The sequence below is a fragment of the Meleagris gallopavo genome, chromosome 3 (genome assembly GCF_000146605.3).
Source record: "Meleagris gallopavo isolate NT-WF06-2002-E0010 breed Aviagen turkey brand Nicholas breeding stock chromosome 3, Turkey_5.1, whole genome shotgun sequence".
NCBI lineage: Eukaryota > Metazoa > Chordata > Aves > Galliformes > Phasianidae > Meleagris > Meleagris gallopavo.
The window spans coordinates 37633397-37647818 of NC_015013.2; the positions used below are offsets into that span (position 1 = coordinate 37633397).

Genomic DNA, 14422 nt, shown 5'->3' on the forward strand with positions numbered 1-14422 from the left:
ACGGTTTTTTCCAAATGTTAAAACATTACTGGTGTCCAGTTTCTGTATCATGTAGTTTCTGCTCTGCAGCTGAAGAAAAACACACCCTGAACTTCAATTAAAAAAAACCCACCAAAATTAAGTGTTTTTCAGGAACTGAGTGAAATGTACTTGTATGTACTTCTATGTACTTTGTATCATGCAAATATAAGGAGCATTTGGAAAATTTAGACACAGAATCTTCCCCCAACCAGTATTTTTTTTTTTTTTATTAGCAAAAATTATCTGGAAATTTTTGAAGAAGTCGTGTCCTGAGACCTACGAAACCACAGTGTTGCACTGACATTTCACCTTTAGAAAGTGTCCAGGAAGATTCAAAAGCTTTTGAAACACGATTAATCCTCGCAACCAGCACAGGGGCTTATTACTATGAATCTAAAAGTCAGAGGATAGAATATTAACTACTGCAGAAAAGAAAACATAGTGCAGGACCTTCTGTTTGTGACAAAATTACAGAGTTAATGTTCCTGAAAGATCACTTCACCTTTTAAAGCATGATTTTTAAAAAGGTAAAATTTATAGCAATTAAAGCTAATGAAGAAATGCAGCATGAGCTGCTTATGTTCAGGAACTAATAGGTCCACTGAGCATTTCTAAGATTATTTAGCCATCAATGATAATGAATTGACATTGTCAGTGGTGTTAATGTACCAATGCTCCATAGTGCCACTAATCCGATAGCCAATCCTGGCTTTTTTTTTTTTTTTTTTATTAATGTTGCCACTTTATGTTTTTTAAACTACACACTGCCTGATCCTCTCAATTAAAACAGCAGAAACACAGCACAGGCTGTTACACTCTTTTCTCTTCTTTCACATTTAAGGATAGCATGTTCATCATTTAGACTACAGTTAAAACTGTCCTGGTCATTCCTACTTCCTCAAATCCTGCTGAATTCTTCAAGACTGTTAGCTACAGTATAAAAATGTCTTTTCCAATTAAATCAATGTTAATGTATAATTCTTAAAATACGTTTTTTGTGCACATTAAGTGAAATGAGATGATTATTTGAACGAGTATATAAATCAGATTTTTGTGAGCACAGGATATTGTAGTGCATGTCTCTTCAGCCCACTGTTTGTTCATATCTAGCGCAGATGTTGTTGTCCATGTTGTTGTTGTAAATTGATAATACAACAACATACAGAAATGGAAAATAAGTACCTGTTTGGCTACCAGATATGACATATCAGCAACATACAGTAAGCAATCAGGTTACCAAAGTCACTAACATTCATATCTACTGTTTAAACCATTTGTGTCAGGAACTACAACCAAGCTGTGCATTTTCTGAGACAAGATTCCAAGAACACTTCAACCCTGAAGGGAAGGAACGAATTTTTGAGAAGTGAGAAACTGTACCGAAGCCCAGTCCATTCATTTCTTTTTCTTTTTTTTTTTTTAAATATAAGATTCAGTATTAACTATTTCAAATTTTTTGATTTTGTATGGATTATTACATAGTTATATAATGTGATTTTTCATTAGAAGTTAAAAAGGAATTGAAGAAAGAACCACTGTCAAATTTGTTGACAATTTCTAAAGAAAAGAGCCTAGCCCCATGTAAACAGTGAATTTGCAACTGTTAATCATCTTCCATGCCAAATTCTCAGCAATCTATATAGCAGAGACAGCAAATAAGATTTTTCAAACAACATAAAATAGACTACTACACATGAAGTTCATTATAAGCATGCTGCAAAATAAAGAGTAGCACAAGTTATTCTACTGTTGATATTCAGTGGACTTAAGAATTAGGCTCATACATTTTAATTTCGTGTTACAAGAAGTCAGCAATTAATTTTTGTAAGTGAGTAAAAACATCCAAAGTATCTCATAATGCAGCATGCAAAATTATTTGAAAAACAGAGAGATGAATCAGTGAAAATCACTCAGCTGCATCTTCAGCTGAAGATTCACTTGTCCTTTAAAATGTGTAACTCACTTTGTCCTGCAGTAGATCAGTATACTAAGACTAAAAAAAAAAAATCCTTCCCGCTTACTATTATCCCTAACATCACACCGCACCATTCATGTGTGCACTGCATCATTTAATTGAACCTGTGCCGTTCTACACATTAGCCATAAGGCTGCTATAGCAGGTTACATAGGTTTGAGTAAAGTGTTTTTATATGATGCATATATTAGTTAATTTCTCTAGCATAATAACATTAAAATATATTTTTAATCAGAAGTAGGGTATTAAAATCCAACTTTGAATGTCCTATGATGTACCATATATGCCATGGCATTTTAAAACCTTTTAAACATTTCTGCTAAATTAATTAGTTTTGCATTAAGGAGTCTCAATGCCTCCTATTAAATGCAACACATTTGAAGGACAATTAAACATTATGAACGATCCTTCTGAGGAAATAACGATTAAATAAAAAAGAAAACCAAGATTCTTTTGGTAGCAAACAAGAACACAAGCATACATAAAAGACTTCAATTTATTTGTAAAGTCTTACGTCTGCAATATTTTAGACGCATTTGTTTGAAAAACCAGCCTTCTGTTTTGTTTTCGTAAAGGATGAGAACCTAATGGAGTCCAGAAATCTGTTAATGGTACTAAAATTATAACAGTATAGCAAAAGAAAAACCCCACACACTAAAGTCTATATTATATATTTTTTATGTCTTTAAATGGAATTTACAGTTCTCCCTGGCAATGTGAATGAACATCCTATAATTTAGTCAATTTACAGATTACAGGTTCAAATTGACCTTGTAGCCCATAAAATTGCTCATCTTCAGTGCAGGATTAGAAGTGGGAAAAGAATGTCATAACTGTATTTAAGGAATTTACCATAACAATGGAAAGGAGGATATGCATGCATAATTTTAGCCACTCTTGCTCACATCACAGTTTTCAATTCTGAAACAATGCATATCCTGCACTCTTCTCCTGGTTAACCATGGTGGAAACCGTTTCAATTTACTCACCCACAGACATGACACTTGTATTCCCTCATCCCAAGGTGCCTCTTGACATGGTTTCTGGCATCTCCGAGCTGAGCTGTTGCAAAGTGGCATATCTTGCACTTGAATGGCTTTGATCCTAAGTAAAATTTAGCATAAGATATGAGTTGAATTAGAATAATATATCACCCACGGTTAAAGAAATAAAAATTCCTGGGAAAAAATAACCTTTAAGAAAGCCTATCCCACATTTAACCTGTTTCAGATTATTGCCTAACGAAAAAAGCATCTTGCACATAAATTTATAACTCCCAGGACACAGATGGTATATACTATACAGTACTCATTAGTTTCCTTAGATTCAAGACTAAGGAAACTACTCTCTTAACTACTGAAAATCACTCACTTTTTTCTTTTCTCTCTTTTTTTTTTTTTTTCACCAAAAATATTAAAATGAAGGAGATAGCCCTTCAGCAAGATGACAAAAGTCGTTTTATACTATTTCCAAATGCTGAAACTCACGTAATGGTCTAAAAGTGGTTTGATATTGGTGTAAACTGAAAATGTAATTTTTTTTTTAAGCAAGTATATTTAAAGTAAAGTAATTTTACAAGTCTTCCGACACTGAATAGATTTTACATTAGCATTGGTATTTCAGATTTGTTCTGTCACACACAGAAAATGATTCATCACCTAGCCATTGTAATGACATGCAATGTATGAATATACAGTGGATAAAATATTATGCCTTTATGACTGTTTTATGGTCAAGAATTTATGATTATTCTGCAAACCAGAAGTATTGACATTTTGGCTATTATTTATTTCAAGAACAAACTTTAATATTAAATGTCTACTGCAGAACCCTAGAATTATTTCTCCAAGGAAAAAGTACCAGCCTATTTCTTGTATCACAGCAGTGCAGCAAAAAAGTCAAATTGTTTGTCCATCTTAATTAACAGGGATCCTCTCTGGACTACAGAAAAATTATTTTTTTTTTATTGAAATAGCTGAATTGGGCACTTGTCAGTCTCTGTGTTACAAAGCAGTTACACTACTCCCAAGAATGAGTGTATACTAAAGTATGCCCTTGCACTTTCCAATTTTCTGACCACTAAATCCTTAAACCAATAAATTAAAATCACAGAACTGCCATTAAAAGTAAGTACAATATGGTCACAGATTCTCCATATTACATTTAGTATATGTTTTGCGAAGTACTTCTTCCAATACAGTTAAGCATAATATGAAATATGTGTTCTTTAATAAATATACATAAAGAGCTCTGATAAGAAAAATGATACACTATATCATACTTGATCAATGAACCTTTTTGCTTTGCCCTTGAAACAGAATCTCCTCAAAGAATCCATTGGTGAAATCGAGGATCTTAGTAAAAAATTTTAGAGTCTTAAATTTCAATTTAATTCCCAAAAGCTGACGAAAAATGAAGCATTTAATTTTAATCTTCTAACTGAAATAAAAAAGTCAACAGTACTAAGCACGGGCAGACAAGGTTGAATATTTCACAGTTCAATGACAATGAAGCCAGATCTCTTAATACTTCCATTTCTACTGTTGGAAGTAGATGTAAAATATATTTAGCACCTGAATGGTTATATCTAGTCAGCTTTATATGTTTAAATGTCAAAAGCAGGTTGAGGCTGGAGCTAACAGCAATCACATTCTATCAATCACACCGAAAAACCCCAGTTTATTTAAATGATCCTGATAAAACTAAATTAATCATTAATTTGGTGACATTTCAAATCAACACTGTGTTCTATAAAGAGGCCCATGCAAATAAAAAAGCCTATCGTTGCATTAAATAAAAGAGTATTAAAAGTTGATGTTTTAACTTATGATCTCAGAGACTAATTCCACAATTAATAATTTCAAGACCAGGGTCAGAGAGGATTTTTTTTTAATCTATTGGTGTTTACATTGCTGTTTTCTATCATGGAATTCAAATACCAAGTGGATTCAATTCTGTGTTCCTTTAGTTTCTCTCCTACTGATTAAATTGTAAATTCGTTCCTCATTCTGTTACTGCAGGTGTCCCACAGGGCTTCCATACAAGACCTTTGCTGTTTTCCATTTACATGACTCCTTTGTGAAAAACTGTAGTTCAGGCCAATTGTAGCTATAGTGTGCTGACAATACATAAATGTATTATTCTGTTGACTGCTCTCACCCAAAAATCACTGAGGCCTTGAGGTTTTATTTATTTATTTCCTATATCCAGCACTGAATATCTGTTAACATCTCCATTTAAACTCCTTGAAAATCCACTTGCTGGCAGGCTACAGTCAGTACTTATCTGCTGAAACAAAAGCAGTGCATCTCCCTCTCAAGTGAAAGGGAGATGCCTTCCCTGATGCCAAATTCTTTCCAATGTTTTTGGATAGAAAAAAAAATATACTCGCAATGAAGGCATCAGACTAAAAGTTAAACGGTGCAAAAAATCTGTATCTAGTCTGAACCTATCTGAAACAATACTGAAGCAATTAACCATTTCTTAGACATATTTACCACAAACTTCAGTGGTTCTCATCTACTGTGTTAACATGACATTAGTTTCACATTTGGTTTTTAGTTCACTGAGACAAATACTTCTGATACAGCATCTTTCCAACCAAATGACTCGAGTAAACAAATAAGTAAATGAAAAACCACAGAATTAATTTACCCACAAGTTACAGCACGGAAACACAGTGTAAATTTTCCATGGGTAGCATTGACATGGCTCTGAACTAAAGAACTGGGGGAAAAAAGTTGTAAATAGACTAAATTTCTTAAATCATGCAGTTGTTTTACAGAGACGACTGTAGTTAATAATCCTAATCTTACATTAACACAAAAGATACTCAAAACAAAAAATCTCTGCCCGTTCTAAACCAACATCATCTCTATCTGGAGGCACGACTGTGCCTTTGCCTCAGGCTCAATGCAAAGGAAGCAGAGCCACATGAAACACCGTTATACCATTTCTTACTTTGTTTAGGGTAGGGGTAGTATGATACCACATTTACTTTGGGCAAATCTTCCCTTAATTGAGAAACGTGATGAGAAACAAACAAAGATGATATGGTTGCAGGTGATTTTTCCTCACATGTTGACTGTTAATTAAGTTTATGGGACCTGCATCAATTGAAAACTAAAAAGTCTTCCACCTCTGCTACTCCATGTATTTGTCTTTACACTTCCTCATTTTCACTTGTCAACACGTGATGGACTTGCTTGTTATCTCCTCTCCAGCAAAGCTTTCTTTTTCATTTGCAATGTGAAAATCTCTTAGATTATTTAACAGTATTTTGAAACGATATTCTTCTATTAATGGAAATCATTAGTTTTGTCTGTCTACAACTTTCCTTCTTTCTTACTCCCCTAACTATCACCAATTACTCAAATTAAAATTGAGCTAGATAAAGTTAGACACGCATACATGTATCTACATATCAGTCCATTTATGCAGAAAGATATATGCACATCTGCTTACAGGAGAAATATTTTAAAAAGCACATAATCGGAACAATAGATGGGAAAATAACTGCAGCTTTCCCCTTGTTATGCACCTGATGTTACCCTGGCACAGATGAGAGGGGCGAGAAATAATGCACTCTGCCTCACTAACAGTATAAGCCAGTGGCTATACAATTGGTAGCGTGGGTCATTTCCCTCAGCCACCGTTCCCAATAACCCCAAAATGTTTATTCAGCTTCAACTGTCATGATACAGACTGGAAGTAAAGGTTCTATGAAACACAAGATCACAAATATGATGACGGGGATTGAAAGAGAAATCCTTCTTCCCGTTAGCTATTAACAAAAGTCTCTGCATTACTATTTATGTGAAATAAGCAAAGCATCAGAAAAGCAATCCATTTAAAGGTGCTGTGAAAAAGAGCCTAGATTAAACTCTCATCTGAAACCCTTCTACAGCATCTCCACAAGCACCTCAAAAAATGACTTGCAAAACAAAACGTATTCTTTTACTGCCTTGCATATTTAAGGCCATTCAAAAGCACAATGAAAATATACTTCATGATAAGACCTACAGACCAGATGGTAAAAAGTACACTAACTTTTACTAAATGTTACAATCAATGATGTAACTTATGTAAGTAGGGTTGCTTTGTCATATATTGATAGTTACCTCACTTTCACATCCACATTAACTTGATTTTAAATGCAATTAATACATATAGTCAAGGAAGACTAATGGACTACATTCTGCACTTAACCTGGTGGACATTTTCAAATGGCACAAGTGACCAGTGCAAACCTATTTTGCATTGTAAACGACTAAATAAATCTTAATGGATTAAGAATGATCAGCTATCAACACACAAGGGAAATTAAGTGCTGAAATGCCTACATTGATTATTTTAAATTATTAGCCTTACTCTGTTCTTGAATTTGTATGCTTTTAGTGAGCTTTAACACATTTACAAGACTTATTGACTATAATTACAAGAGAATTCAAGTAATGGACACATCAATTATAAGCAACATGTCTTGACCAGACAGTTGCATAAAGAATTCTAAAGAGAGCTCCATTAGCATCTTCTCCTTTAGTTTTATTCCGTTTTATCTGCCGTAAGAGGGCATATTAAGGGCTTATAAAGCTGCTCTGACCATGTGAGCATGACTGTCCCTCCAAAGACTTAACGCTGCATTCAAAGTTGGATATTGGGTGAAACAAAACTGATAACTACGTTATTGACAGGACAGAAGTAATGCTGGAAGTATTAAGTATGTGAGTTACTGGCATACATGAATGCTGCAGTTAAAGTAAAATACTTTGAAAGGTTTGAAATACAACATCCATGTTCCCCAAGATTAATTTTAAACTTTATTGTCCAGTCATGCCCTCATTTTTTTTTTTTTTAACTTACAAAACTATTTTAGGATTATGCCTGGAATTACCATACTTCTATGTTTCTTTTTTCTTACCTTTTTGTTCTCTTCCTTGTAACCATGCACTAAGTTTCAAATACTGCCTGAATTTAAACTATAGCTTCCATAATAAGCCATTATTTAAAAGTACAGTAAAATAAACCTTACAGTTTTAATGAAAATATGTTCATTGAAATGTGAATTTATTATTCAAATCCACTCATAAATTCAACCATGGAGACACCACTTGTCTAAGCAGAGCTCAGTGATTTAGAAAAGCTGTCTATTTAAAATAAAGAATGTATGGCAGGTTTATAGAAACATCACAGTGAATTTTTACATAAATTTAGAACTGCAGCTTATGCATTTTTCTAGAAAAATGTTTTTAAATTTTCCACTTAAAATTAAACATAAAAATGAATTGAAAGTGCGATCAGCACAGAAACTAAATCAGGTATTACATTCCTGTGCATCACATCAGCATTACACACTACCTTCCCAAAAGGCTGACCTATTCCAATTCCCATAACTTATTTCTACAAAAAACTCTTGATGCTCATTATTGGTATTTATTAAGGAATGATGTATTCACAAATTACTATCACAAAGCATAATCTAATGCTGAAAGTGTAACTGAATTGAAATGAAGTAAACAGTGTAGATATTTAACAACTGCGAGGAAGAGAAAGTTAGAACAGCTAACTGTTCTCTTAAAACACCACTGCTGCATTATATAAATTTAAGAACTAATTAATGATTACAATTTAGATTAAAGGGAAGAAAATCTCTCTATATGAAACAAAAAGCAGAAGGGTGACTGCGTTTAAAATGTTCTTACATTTTCTGCCCTTTGATCACTGTGTTTTCATACCCCTAAAGGTAATTTTGAATTTCATCAGTGGCTCATCAAGCTATATGAATACCAGTTCACAAGAAATGTTAAAGAGATTAAAAACCAGAAAAAGGCCAGCGGTAATAATTCACTCTGTCTGAAAGAGACCAGTTGCAAAGAGAGCATTTCCATACCTGTATGGGTACGAATGTGAGCTAGGAAGGCCATGGAATTGCTACTTCTACACATCTTCCCACAATACTTGCAGATGTTGCCTTGGTTCTCTTCCCTCTCTCTGTTTATCTGTTCAGTGTCCTCCACAATGTACTTATTCACTTCCCGCAGAAGTTCTTCATGCTGCTCTTTGATATGGAGAAACAAGTTCTGCTCTGAATCAAAGGGCTCCGTGCACTTCACACATTTGAAGGTTGCACCTCCTTCAGGCAGCTCCTCCACGCTTGCCTGCTCATTGCGCATGTGCCCAGCACTGGCCAAGTGCTGATGAAGGTTGCTCTCTGTGTAAAATGACTTTCCACAGAGTAAACAATGAAAATGTTTTTCTTTTGAAGGATGTTTCATGGCTATGTGAACATTTAGTCCGCTCAAACCATCTGCTAGAAAGCCGCAGTCATCGCAGCGAATACGTGTCAGTTCCCCAAGGGAAACGCCTTCTGACTTCTTCTTTTTCCCACCACTTGGTGAAGCGTCTGCCTTCACTGCAAACTCACCAGTTCTCACTCCACCTGGCACCTGTCCTTCATCTGAATGGTCAATGGGCTCCCCATCTTGATTGCTTTTTAATCTTACTATAGAAGAATCAAACTTGCCAAAATTTTGCACTGCCTTTCGTTTATCATCAGTACTGGTGACTGTTCCTAAAGCCTCATTACTACTTTCTTGCATGCCCTCAGCTGTTGAGCCATCTGCCTCCCAAATACGGTTATTTATAGTTACTTCTGCTTCATGTTGTGCTTCCATAAGGGCTTCTTCCTCTTCCCCAGTAGGATTCTTTTTGAAACTTCTGTCACCCTCTAAACTATGCATATTTTGCACCATCTCTCCAATGTTTCCAGCTAGATTTGATTGCCATGCTGCACTTTTTGTTTCTGGAAAACTTAGCATAAGTGGGTTATTTTCTTTCAGTGATATTTCTTCAATAACGTCTGTGTTTCTACCATCCGCTTCAGGTTTTTCTCTTTTTGCTTCCAAGTTTTCCTTGCCTTTTCCTGACTTCAAGTCTGTGTCACCTGATCTATTTTCATTTTCTGCTGGGCAATCCCCTGAGTTAAGCAGCTCCTGACCATGTCCACTTCTCTGCAACTCATAAGTACCTGCCTCTTTAATTGGTATCTCTTCATCAGGCTTATGAGTACTATCTTTCTGAGGAGCTCCCTGGAATCCTTCACATAAAATATTTTCTCCTCCATTTTTAGTTTCCTCTTCAACTACGCTTTCCACATTATTTTGGGAACTGCCTTCTTTAGGCATTTCTGGAAATGCATTTTCATCTGAGGCAACACACTCTGTTAAGCTTTTACACGTATGATCACTTTCTGGTGCATCACTGGCACATTTCATTTCACTTAAAACAGTTTTCACTGCACTGTGATGGTTCTCCTCTTGGGACAGAGCTGAGCCTTCTTTAGTAATATCTGTTGTGTTTGCTTCCTCCACAGACAAACAAACATGAGATTCTCTTCTAATTTTATGTTTCTCTGTTGCCGCATGCCTAATCATCTCTCTGCGAGTTACAGCATAGTAGTCACAAGCCATGCAGTAGTATTCAAATTGTTTTGTATGCTTTCGTTTTACATGCAACTCCAATGAAGAGGAAGAATGAGCAGTGAAGTCACAGTGCATGCACTTGTTGTCATTTGCACCCACCATTCTTCTCTGCAAACAGGGGTCACCATCCTGGGTATCCTTTGCTGATTCAAGAAATGCTTGCTTTATATTTAACGAATTCTTAGCATGCTCCAAATCTGGCAACCTGCTAGCATTTTCAACATTTACCTCAGTGTTTCCTTGCTCAACTTCTTGATGGTCTATGATAGAATTTCCCAAATCTAAAGTCTGGCTACTGTCCTCAACATGTTCACACAATACAGGCATGGGGCTGTTAACCTTCTTGCTTGTAGAATCAAAATTTCCTCCTTCAGGGCTAACAATAATCTCTGAGTTCTGTTTTCCTTGTCCTTCTATTTCCACACGACTTTTATGTTTTTTGGTTGCACAATGACGCTCCATATCTCCTTTGGTTACAGTGTAGTAATTGCAAACCTTACACAAATAGCTGTACTGATGGCTGTGCTTTCGCCTGATATGAACAGTCAAATTTGTAACACTGGAGGCCAAAAGACCACAATGGGTGCACGTTCTAGAAATAGTGCCTTTGGGTCTCCCTCTTTTTGGTGCATTAGCTAAAACCAATTCATTTTCACCAATTCTTTGATCAACTGGAACAAATTCCTTATTTCTCAAAATGTTTTCTACAGTAGAGGATGGAACATGTACAATTTCTTTATCAAACTCTGTATTCTCATTTCCAGAAATGGAAGGATCCATCACTGTTTTAATACCACCAACCCCAACACAAACCTTTTCAATGCATTCCTCAAAACGCAGTCCAATATTATTTTTCCTAGCATTTTCAAGGTGCTTGCTTCTTTTGATATGCTTCTCCATTCCTTCTTTACTCAGGGAGTAAAGATTACATGCTTTGCAGAGAAAGTGATATTCCTGTGCATGTCGGAGTTTTATGTGCCTTGTAAGAACTGTGGAAGATCTCGTCTTATAAAAACACTTTTTACAGTGAAACTGGGTTTTACTCAGAACAGAATGTTTTAGTTCATTTTTATGATTTACAATGGAAGAGTCTGGAGGTTTTGTTTTCATTGATACTTTAATTTCCTTTGCAAGTTTTTGGCTACTGCTTGATACTGAGTCAGCATAACTTACCATTTGCAAGGTCAGACCACTGTTACTCAATGGAGTCACTTGTTGAAATAATGAACTATCATGTTTCTCATCTTTTTGATGATTTATCAGCTCTTCTTGTGTTTGAAAAAAAAGAACACAAGTTGGACAACTATGGGACATATTATGCACTTCACTCATATGGCTCTGAAAGTTTATCACATTCAAGCTGGTAAATGAACAAAGTTGACAATTAAAGCTACAATTTCCCATCTGGTGTTTAGTATTCTGACAATGTTGCTGCAAGTCTTCCTTGACTCCACAGGAATAACTACATGTCTGACAATGAAACTGAATACTTTTTGTATGAAAATTTACAACATGAATTTCCAAACTTTCTTTGTTCTGAAAGGCATGACCACAGTCAATGCAAGTGTGATGAACACTAGGATTTGCAATAAGTTCAACTTCAGAATTTTTAGTATTTGTAGTGCTAGAAGAAAGAGTATTTGGCTTCACTTGAGTAAGATCTTGAATTTCTGAAGCAGTATTACAATGACTCTTATCATTTGTTTCTAATTCTGTATGTGATGTAGGGCTTGAATCACTAGGTTTAAGCTTTGTGCTAGAGATATGCTTCTTGTACGCTCTTTGAGTTTCAGACTTGTTTCTCTTACCCAACAAATTGTACCTTCTTTTAACTTGCCTTTTTAATCTAAAAGATCTATTTCCTCCAAAAGGAGCCCTTAGCAATACAATATTTCTTTTATGTTCCAGTCTATCAAATCTCTTTGTCACATTCAAACTGCTAACTAGCCTTCTGGTAATTGGAGGGAATTCTGAATTCTGAAAGAAATCTGAGGGTCCAGGTATTTGTAGTTTTTCAGTATGACCTTCATTATCTCCTTCTACACTGGAAGAAAGCAGCTTTCCTCCCACATTATCTGTTTTTTCAGCAGGAACATTTGTAGATGGTATCATTTCGGCAAGAAGTTCAGTGCCATCATTTTGTTTAGACAAGCTTACATTTGAGTTCTCCAATGCACTGCAAACCTTTAATTCTTTTGCATCAGCAGTCCTTGCATTTAATTTACTGCTTCCGGGTCTTGCTCTCACATTCTTCTCTCTGGTTACAGTAGACTGTGGTTTTTTAAAGGATTTTTTGGTCAATATTTGTACAAATCCTCCCCGTGCAGCAAGATTTTGGCGTCGAAGGTGTGTCTTGCCAAGGAAATGAGAATTTAGGAGATTTTCCTCAGCACTCTGAAAACCACAAAGATCGCAACAAAATATCTTGGAATTCTCATGATCTTGCTTAGCATGTGTATGTAATGTTGAATTACATTTAGTTGTGCAACTACACTGAGGGCATGTTTGCTCTTTGGATCGTTGAGAGTGGCTTTCTTGTATATGCTTTTCTAAATCAGAGCAGGATGGTAAAAACTGATCATGTGTTTTGCCTTTAAGATCTTCGTCCATGTTTTCAGCTCTACAGTCAACACTGATTTCTTCTGAAGAAGGTAGCTTTTCAGGAACAGCAGCTGAATCCTCTCGAGAATGTTTAGTTTCCTTATGAATTTTCAGTATGGCACCATCAGCACACGTGAAATCACAATGTGAGCACATGAAATGTGAATTACATACATTATCATCATGACAGCCGGTGACTCCTTCAATTTTTACAACTCCAGCTTCTATGCTACCTTCTTCTTCAGCTACAACTTTGTGCAACTTGCTGTCACTGTCTTTCTCATTGGCAGAAGAAATCAACTTTCTCTTTCTGGAGATATTTTCAGGTCTCTCTGCTTCAGCAGTGTCCGAGTTTGGTGATCCCGGCCATGCCCTTTTGTTTGTGCCATTCTCTTTTCTTTCCTTCTCAAGATTCCTGAAAACTTTATCTGATATTAACCTTGTTCCCTGCTGAGACAAAGAGTCACATTCACTGTTGTCTCCTAATGCATTTTTCAGGGAATCTTTTCTCAACTTTTTTTGTAAAATCTCATCAGCATCATCTCTCTTCTGATTACCCTCCTCATCCATTTTTAACATGAGTATTGTCAACTGTAGATCATTTGGCTTAGTACCTGTAACAGAAAAGAATTTTTATTAGCTTCTTATACACAAGCAAAATTTATAAAACTCAAGTTAAAAAAACAAGCAATATAGCAAATTAAAATTGCGGCAGGAAGATAGACACAATAAAAGATACAAGGCTGTAATTTCAGTATAGTGTGAAACCTAATGGCACCAGAGATCAAACCAGCTTTTTGGCACTTGGTTACAGAGCTCCTACTATGATGACTACCATTTGAGCAAGCACTGGCTTCAAAAGATTTTCTGCAATCAAGTAATTTACAAATAGCATTGCTGAAACTCACATGCTTAGCAACCCTAAAACTATGTTAATTTGATTTAAGTGTTTAAACTTTTACATGCTTAAACTTGGGCAGATAAGCCTAATTTTTGTTTCTAAGCACATTTTTAGGATATTCTACACACTAACAGATTTCAGCAAATCAGTCATAGAATATTCAGCTTCTCCAGGTCAAGAAATCCAGGAGTACTGATTTAAAAGCTCCCAGGAGGAAATGGCCACAATTGCAAAACAAGCAAAACAAAGCCAACACAAACTTCAAGTATTATGAGGATGACATTTTCTTTCCTTCCCAGTTAGATTATTCACTAAAGAGCAACAGGAAAAATGCAAATAGAGCCATGTTATAAAAAATTATAATTATGTAATTATGTCACTAGTCTAAGCATAGTTCTCCACCATTCTTAAAATACCTTTTATCCTCTTGAGCTTCATTTGCCA

General features: G+C 35.4%; 1 protein-coding gene across 1 annotated transcript; it reads right to left on the reverse strand.

Moving 5' to 3' along the window:
- Positions 1-1163: 1163 nt before the first annotated feature.
- ZNF407 (zinc finger protein 407) lies at positions 1164-13687 on the reverse strand. The gene is made up of 2 exons (XM_010708696.3): positions 8886-13687; positions 1164-3100 (listed from the first exon to the last, which is right to left on the reverse strand). Exons 1-2 carry the CDS (start codon positions 13654-13656, stop codon positions 2982-2984), a joined length of 4890 nt encoding a protein of 1629 aa, XP_010706998.1. The 5' UTR covers positions 13657-13687; the 3' UTR covers positions 1164-2981.
- Between the last annotated feature and the right edge of the window lie 735 nt (positions 13688-14422).